This window comes from Penaeus vannamei, chromosome 38 (genome assembly GCF_042767895.1).
Source record: "Penaeus vannamei isolate JL-2024 chromosome 38, ASM4276789v1, whole genome shotgun sequence".
Taxonomy (NCBI): Eukaryota; Metazoa; Arthropoda; class Malacostraca; order Decapoda; family Penaeidae; genus Penaeus; species Penaeus vannamei.
Window position 1 is genome coordinate 8652055 of NC_091586.1, and position 8320 is coordinate 8660374.

General features: G+C 39.4%; 1 protein-coding gene across 1 annotated transcript in view; it reads left to right on the top strand.

The window, feature by feature from the left end:
- The first annotated feature begins 3787 nt into the window (after positions 1 to 3787).
- Positions 3788 to 8320, top strand: part of LOC113806692 (sonic hedgehog protein) — a 29022-nt gene continuing 24489 nt past the window's right edge. Inside the window, exon 1 of the mRNA XM_027357856.2 lies at positions 3788 to 4140. Coding sequence (XP_027213657.2) covers positions 4042 to 4140 — 99 coding nt within the window. The 5' untranslated portion in view covers positions 3788 to 4041. The remainder of the gene's footprint in view (positions 4141 to 8320) is intronic.

Genomic DNA, 8320 nt, shown 5'->3' on the forward strand with positions numbered 1-8320 from the left:
TATCGGTTGTGTGGCGGGATAATTATCTCGCAAATGTGACACATCGACATGTACAAATATGCGAGAAGGTGGTTGCCACATTTATATTTACGCATTAAATTCAAGTCGATTAAAACTCGATTCAAATTTTCTTACATTGCATTGTCGCCTGTTAAGATGTGCGTTTGTGTAAGGCTGAAAGCCATTATAAAGACATTGTCTGCAACAAGAGTTTTATGATCCTTTTCGCTGAATTGTATAGTTATTGTGAAGAATCATTAGCAATATAAAAACGGCTGCTATGACATGTTAAAAAATGATTGGAGGTCTCAAAGGCAGTAATTGCCAACGAAGATAAGTCATTTCTGCTATTCTTGTGAGGACTTCCTTTGTTATATTGCGCATATGTGATAAAAGTTATCATGTATGGTTTTTGAGAGTGATTTTTTTTTTTTATTTATTTTTTTATTTATTTTTTATTTTTTTTGCATGCGTAAATGGAGTGAGAATTGGACGAGATAGCAGCGCCGTCGTCATGGAAGTGGTTGCACTTTCATACTCGTTACCGGAATACAACCTCGCATTCATCGATGTCGCCCGACCCCACCCGGGAGAGGCGACGTTCGTGGCAACTTGGTAATCATCGCCATGAGCGATGAGGAAGATGTTAGTTTTTAGTTGACGCGGGGGATGGACATATGGCCCAAGTATGATTTAAGCATGTCTAGTTGTTTGTGCTAGTGTATATTTGAAGATGATAAAGGTATATTGAGTACATGGCGCAGTTTGTTTTGCTACAAGCTTAAACACGATGAATAGCTATGTGACCTAATTCACGCCGGAAATGACCCTCTTTCGACCTGAGAAGGAGGGGGGGGGGAAGGTAACACCTGTTATTGGATCAATACCTTGACCTCTGCCAGCAGCTGTGTACATGTTTGTTTGTTTGTCTCTTCATCTTCTTCCTCTTACATGTTGAGACATGAGGTATAGCCATTATCATTGCTTCTGGTGAGGGGGTATGTGGGGAAGCTGGAAGGGGTGAATCACCTGTAACACCTGCAGCTAGGTGCTTGTTTGTTTGTTTGTCTGCTTCTACTCTTCTTCCTGCAGGAAAGGGGGAGGGTGTGGAACCTGTGACACCTGCTCTCAGGTTGATAGTTTGGCCCATGTCAGCTGGGTGCATATTTGTTTGTTCTTCAGCCTTTCATTCTCAATATTATTATTATTGTTTTTGGAGAGGAGAGGGCATTTCTCGGGTGTGCGTATTCTCCCTCATTAGTCACAGTTATTGTTTTTCAGTAATCGATTATGATGATTACTTTCGGAAGTGATTAGGCTTGCTTCCTGTTATGACACGTTAAGGGGTAGCTATAGTGGTGAGCCAATATGTCCAGGGTGTGTTTGGGTGAAGGGGTGTGGGGTGGTGGAGATCCTGTGACATCTGGTCTTAGATAGTTTGACCTATGTCAGGTGGGGGTGAATAATTTTGTCCGTGGTGTTTTTGAGAAAGGTGGTGGTGGGGGTGGTGGAACCTGTGACACCTGCTCTTAAGATGATAGTTTGACCTGTGTCAACAGGATCCGTGTTTGTTTGTTGTTCTTCTTCATCATCTTCCTGTGACCTGCAGGAATGGAGGAGGAGGTGGAACCAGTGACACTTGCTCTCAGGTTGATAGTTTGACCTATGTAAGCAGAGTACATATTTCTTTTTTCTTCTGCCTTTCATTCTCAATATTATTATTATTGCTTTGGAGAGGAGAGGACATAATTCGGGTGACCGTATTCTCCCTCATTAGTCATGGTTATATATTTTCAGTAATTGATTACGGTAATTACTTCCGGAAGTCATTAGGGCACTTCCTGTTATGACACGTTAGGTACACAGGGCGGTACTTATGGAGGTGAGGCTATTCGGTCCATAGCGTGTTTGGGGTATGGGGATAATGCATGTTTGTTTGTTTGTCTACTTCTTCCTGTCTTCATCTTCTTCCTTTTCTTCTTCTTTTTCCTCTCCTCTTCTTATCATTATTGCTCTAGAGAGGAGGAGTGGGGTACCGAAATGTTGGCAGTTGGGTGCATGTTTGTTTATTGTACTTCTTCATCTTCTTTCTCTTCTTCTTCCTCTTTCTTGTATTCTCCTTATTATTATTATTATTGTTGTTGTTTTGGAGAGGAAAGGGAGGGGGGGCACCCTTCAGGTGTGCGTGTTCTCCATCATTAGTCACGGTTATTGATTTCCCGTATCGATTACGGTAATTACTTCCGGAAGTCATTAGGGCACTTCCTGTTATGACACGTTTGGTACATAGGGGGGACCCATGGGGGTGAGGCTAGTGTGTCCAAGGTGTTTTTGGGTGAGGGGTTGGGGTGGTGGAACCTGTGACACCTGCTCTTAGGATGATAGTTTGACCTGTGGCAACAGGATCCATGTTTGTTTGTTGTTCCTTTTCTTCCTCTTCTTCTTCTTCTTCCTCTTCTTCTTCCTCTTTCTCGTATTCTCATTATTATTATTATTGTTGTTGTTGTTTTGGAGAGGAAAGGGAGGGGGGGCACCCCTTCAGGTGTGCGTGTTCTCCATCATTAGTCAAGGTTACTGATTTCCCGTAATCGATTAAGGTAATTACTTCCGGAAGTCATTAGGGCACTTCCTGCTATGACACGTTAGGTACATAGGGGGGGACCCATGGGGGTGAGGCTAGTGTGTCCAAGGTGTTTTTGGGTGAGGGGTTGGGGTGGTGGAACCTGTGACACCTGCTCTTAGGATGATAGTTTGATCTGCGGCAACAGGATCCATGTTTGTTTGTTGTTCCTCTTCTTCTTCTTCCTCTCCTTCTTCCTCTTTCTCGTATTCTCATTATTATTATTGTTGTTTTGGAGAGGAAAGGGAGGGGGGGCACCCCGTCAGGTGTGCGTGTTCTCCATCATTAGTCAAGGTTACTGATTTCCCGTAATCGATTACGGTAATTACTTCCGGAAGTCATTAGGTCACTTCCTGTTATGACACGTTAGGTACATAGGGGGGGACCCTTGGGGATGAGGCTGCTGTGTCCATATTATCACTACTGTATATATATATGAATGTATATATGTATATATATATATGAATGTATATATGTATATGTATATATAAATGTTTATATATACATATATATATATGTATATATATATATATATATTTGTGTTTATTAATGCTATGAGGGTGTTTGCAATCTTGAGAATGATTACAAGCCTGTGTGCTTGTTTACATATCTGGAGCAGATCCATGTTAATTTTTTTATTGTTTGTATTGTAACGCCAAGATTGCGAGTGAATCCGGCAGCCGAAGCATTTCCCTGCCCGAGCCTGTTGACGTTGCGCATGGTGCAAGAGTTACGTTTTGGCAAAAGTGCATTGTGGGTATTAATGGAAAATAATAACAACGAATCGATCCGAGAAAGAGGAAAGACAGCGATAGACAGAGAAAGGGAGAATGTAATAGAGAAAGGTATGGAAGGGTGGGGGTGGGGGTGGAGGTGAAGGAGAGAGGAAAAAATGAAGGGGGGGATGAGGAAAAGGGGGAAAGGTAAGAGGAGGGGGATAAACTTCCTTTGAAGATATTTAATTAACGATCACTTTTCTTAAAATAAACTTTCGCAAATGAATAATAAAGAAGCTATTTAATTATCAAAATACTTTAAAATAGTATTAAGCGGAGGTGCGATTTACAGTCACTGAGGGAATACTGACCAAATTCTCCTCTGCGCATGCGCGGGGACTTTCATTCACGTACTATTCCTGTTATCTTATTTGTGACGTCACGGCCAGTATCATGATTTCACTGGCCAATAGTTTGGTGGTTAATTTAATAGCCAGTGGGGAAACGGCACAAGGAAACAGTCAATGATTGAACATTAGCTAATATAGAAGCTATGAAATTTATTTGAAAATGTTTCGCCATAGTCTCCGTGTGTGCAGGGTGTCGTATCAGACCATATAAAAGTCAAAATCATTTTGAAGACGAGGCTAGCTTGAAACTATTACGTGAACACAGAGTGCTGTCCTCTAAAGTGTCTTGCACTTCATGAGCAACAAGCCGTCGCTCCTGCTCACGCAAACCTCTCCGACGCTCACGCAAGCCACTTGGTATCGACGACCCGCAACCCGGCCCTCCGCTGCACAGGTATGGTGTTACGTTTATTTTCATGGAAGTGAATTTATATACACAATACCGCGTGCGTACGAACGCCACGTGGAAGCGCCCGGTGCCGAGTCTGACGCTCTTCTCTCCTGCCGTAAATACGCTGAGGATTCTTTGTTTTTCTTGTCTGGGGTTGGGAGGGGGGGGGGGCGGCAGCCAATATAGTAACTTAATCGGTTCTGTGATTTCAGCAGAGATCGAGAATTCCACACTGCACACGCATGATGCCAAGAGTGGCGCGATTCTAGTATGGAAAAGACATTCCAGCCATTCCCGATGGAATCGAGCAACAGAATCAACAAAAAATATAGAAATCAACGTCCTTTTCCAAAATTACCGGTTAATGCCTGGTGTGCAGTCGTAGGTGTCGCCTCGAGAACATGTGTTCTGTTGGCTTAGCGAGTGAAGTAATATGCTTGTGTTGAAATGAAGATTGTGTGAAAGGTGTCCCACGTGAGTAAGAACATCCGAGAAATTAAGACACGAAAAAATAGAAAATGTAACATGTGAACGATATTGTTTAAACTATTGGCGATGAATTAAGATCCCTCCCTCCAAAATATCTCGTTTTCTACCACTAGGATAAAGCCCCTTGGAACCACAGAAAACCATATTAACTTTTAAGGAATAACTAGGTTTTAAATATAGGATGGCATGGCATTGAATGCGAGGTCAACATGAAAGTACAGATACCACTTGATACATGATCTAACATACTTTATATTCTACCATTCAACAAAGATACTTTACATTTACTTATCAGATGCATAAGTCAGGGTTAGATTTACGTCGACTATAAGTTGGCGCCTTGACTATGTAGAATTTATTGTGCATTGCATTCATACAAGTATTTTGTTTGTTTTCATTCTTATTTAAAGCATTAAAATTTTTGTTTTGGAATACCTTTATTTAAAGGGGCCTCTAAGCTCCTTGCAGTTTAGGGTCTCCTCAAGCCTAAATCCGACCCTGGCACAAGTCGAGCGAACAAAAAGGATTCTCAGAACTGCCTCCTCTTTGCTGTTGTTGCTAGTGTTGCCAACTCCATGGTGCCACACTTCAACCTACCCTCGACCTTGGAAAACTCACAACTGATACAGTATTTCTATATGGAAATGGTTTTAAATGGTTTTAAAGTTATGCAAACCCCATGTCTTTGGGCCTGTCAATTCAGAGAAAATAAACAAACCTGAATTTTATCGGTATTGTATTTTAACCAATGAAAATGACATGCATTGCATACCTTCTGTACAAAGAACAGTTTAGCTGTGGGACCTAAAATCCAAATATTTGAAGTATAAAACTAAATAAACAAATTTTATGAAACATAACATGCTTGGAATTAGTAGAGTTGAAATACCATTAAGCTATACTAAATTCGGTCTCGTTCTTAAAGAATACACGGATCGCAAAGATTGCAAAGACGCAATTAGCAACAAATGCATAATCAGGATAGATTGATAAACCAGGTAACGCTAACAAGTCACAAACAAATTTTAGAATTCACACACCCAGATGCGAACACATTTTTAAGCTGGAGAGTTAAAACATTCAGAATTACCGACATGTACTTATATTTACTGACAAACACTCGACACCATCCACCATTTCCCATTTTGTATATACTATACCGATTATCTTAGTTTAAATGTAATTTTTTCAAAGTGAATATCTTTCCAGAACAAAAGGGTTTACTTTTACTAAGCCCAAACACTAAGATATGACATTTACGAGAATTACCTCGTCGTTTTATTGAAGTTCGATAGTTTCTTAATTTTCAAAACTTTTCTGCGAATACTGCTTCAGAACTGAACACTTATAATATAATAAGATTTGCTCTTTTAATGAGTGTAAACAATACGGAGCAAAGTGAGTCACGTATCAGTTTACTAAGCGCGTCATTGAGTTTCCAATTACGGAACGATTCGTAGTTTAAGGGCCGGTTGGCAACCCTAGTTGTAGCATAAAAAGTATAAAATCTGTTGCTGTATTTCATTTCACTTTTATCTCACGTTTTGTGTGTTTTGTAATCGTTTTGGATACACGCACCCCCCCCCCCCCTACACAGATGTATCCCAAGTGCTATTTTACGTTACAAGTTCATTTTTTTCTGTTTAAATCTCCTAATAGATAATGTATTAAGTTGTGACTTTTATTTATTTCATACAGCCATTCAGTCTTACAATTAAATTTTTTTTATTCAATTCTTCAGGGTGTAATATGTGTGAATCGGTTGTTTTCCAAATGACCAGGTGTCCTTGTAAATATTCCTTAATGCTTAGAACAAGCTAGAAGCCCAATGATTAATATCTCGACCTGATGCGTGGACTACTGATTCATAATAACAGACTAATAGTGAATGAAGTGTAACATTCGTTTCATATGTAATCTATTATTCAATTTCCATAATCATAAGATTTCTGTTTAGCATTAATTGTTGGTATTCATTTATAATCCTTATTCATGCCTAATTATAAGCCTTATCCATGCTTAATTATAAGCCTTCTCCATGCTTAATTATAAGCCTTCTCCATGCTTAATTATAAGCCTTCTCCATGCTTAATTATAAGCCTTATCCATGCTTAATTATAAGCCTCATCCATGCTTAATTATAAGCCTTATCCATGCTTAATTATAAGCCTTATCCATGCTTAATTATAAGCCTTATCCATGCTTAATTATAAGCCTTATCCATGCTTAATTATAAGCCTTATCCATGCTTAATCATAAGCCTTATCCATGCTTAATTATAAGCCTTATCCATGCTTAATCATAAGCCTTATCCATACTTAATTATAAGCCTTGTCCATGCTTAATTATAAGCCTTATCCATGCTTAATTATAAGCCTTATCCATGCTTAATTATAAGCGTTATCCATGCTTAATTATAAGCCTTATCCATGCTTAATTATAAGCCTTATCCATGCTTAATTATAAGCCTTATCCATGCTTAATTATAAGCCTTATCCATGCTTAATTATAAGCCTTATCCATGCTTAATTATAGGTGGACAAAAAGAATAAATTAAATTCCTTACATTTAATTATTATTTCAATAGTTAATATACAAAACCTTCACCGCATATGCCTACGCGATCTCCGAGAAATCGCCCTAATCCTAATCCAACCCTAACCAAGAAAAATAATCAAGAACAGAACTACCAAACCTAAAGCCCAGTGGTGGTCGAGTGACGGCGGTCCAGCAAGTCCTCCCCACTCCTCCGCTTCCTCACCACGATCCACTCACGCGCATGCGCGGAGTTAGGGCAAGGTCGGTGCGCCAACGCGGGAACCTGAACCACCTAATTCAGGGGTAAACCCCCTCGCAAGCTACCTGGGTTTGTAGCACCTTATAAGTAAGCCTACTTGTGCCTCGTAATCATCATATGAAGATCAAACTGCATCTTGAATGACTGACTACAACTTTCTATAACAATCACCTTTTTTCCAATCTATGAAAATGAATATCAGTGGTGAGAGAAATATTTTAACAATGCAATGTCTGAATGCAATTGCAAGGTTTATTTATCCAAGTAAATTTTACATCGAACTGCAAATCCTTAGGTAATATCTGTAATACTGTCTTCTATGTCATATGCGTAGGGACATGAAGGGTGAATGTTGAATAGATATCTTTTGGATGATTTTGTTGCTTATTTACAGATATGAGTGCATGACTTACACCAAACGCTATCCTACACAACATGCAACAGTTATGTGTGAAGAGCAACATTGCACAGAAATGTTTCAAAATACCACAGATTTTTCAGCAATAAAAAGACATAACTCAGCTCCCACCCTTTATATTTGTAAAACCTATTCCCACACGCCCAGAAATACGAGACCAGGATCTTCATAGCAACAGCAGAGGGCAGAACCATCACTATATATCACAGACCAGGAACATCACAAGAATTGATAGAAATTTAGACAGTACTTAAGATTCCAAACAAATCATATTTGAAACAGATAATCTTGAAGAAATGTGTACAGAAAATAGAGGTACGAACTTTCTTTGATATGATGCTAGTCTTAGTTTTCAATTTTGGGAACATTGGGAGGCATAAAGTGATTAATAATGTGAATAAGTTTTAACGCCTTGTCTTCAATCATGTAGGTACGTCTGGGATGAAGGGAAGGAAAAGGTGGTCTTCAGAAGCTTCTGA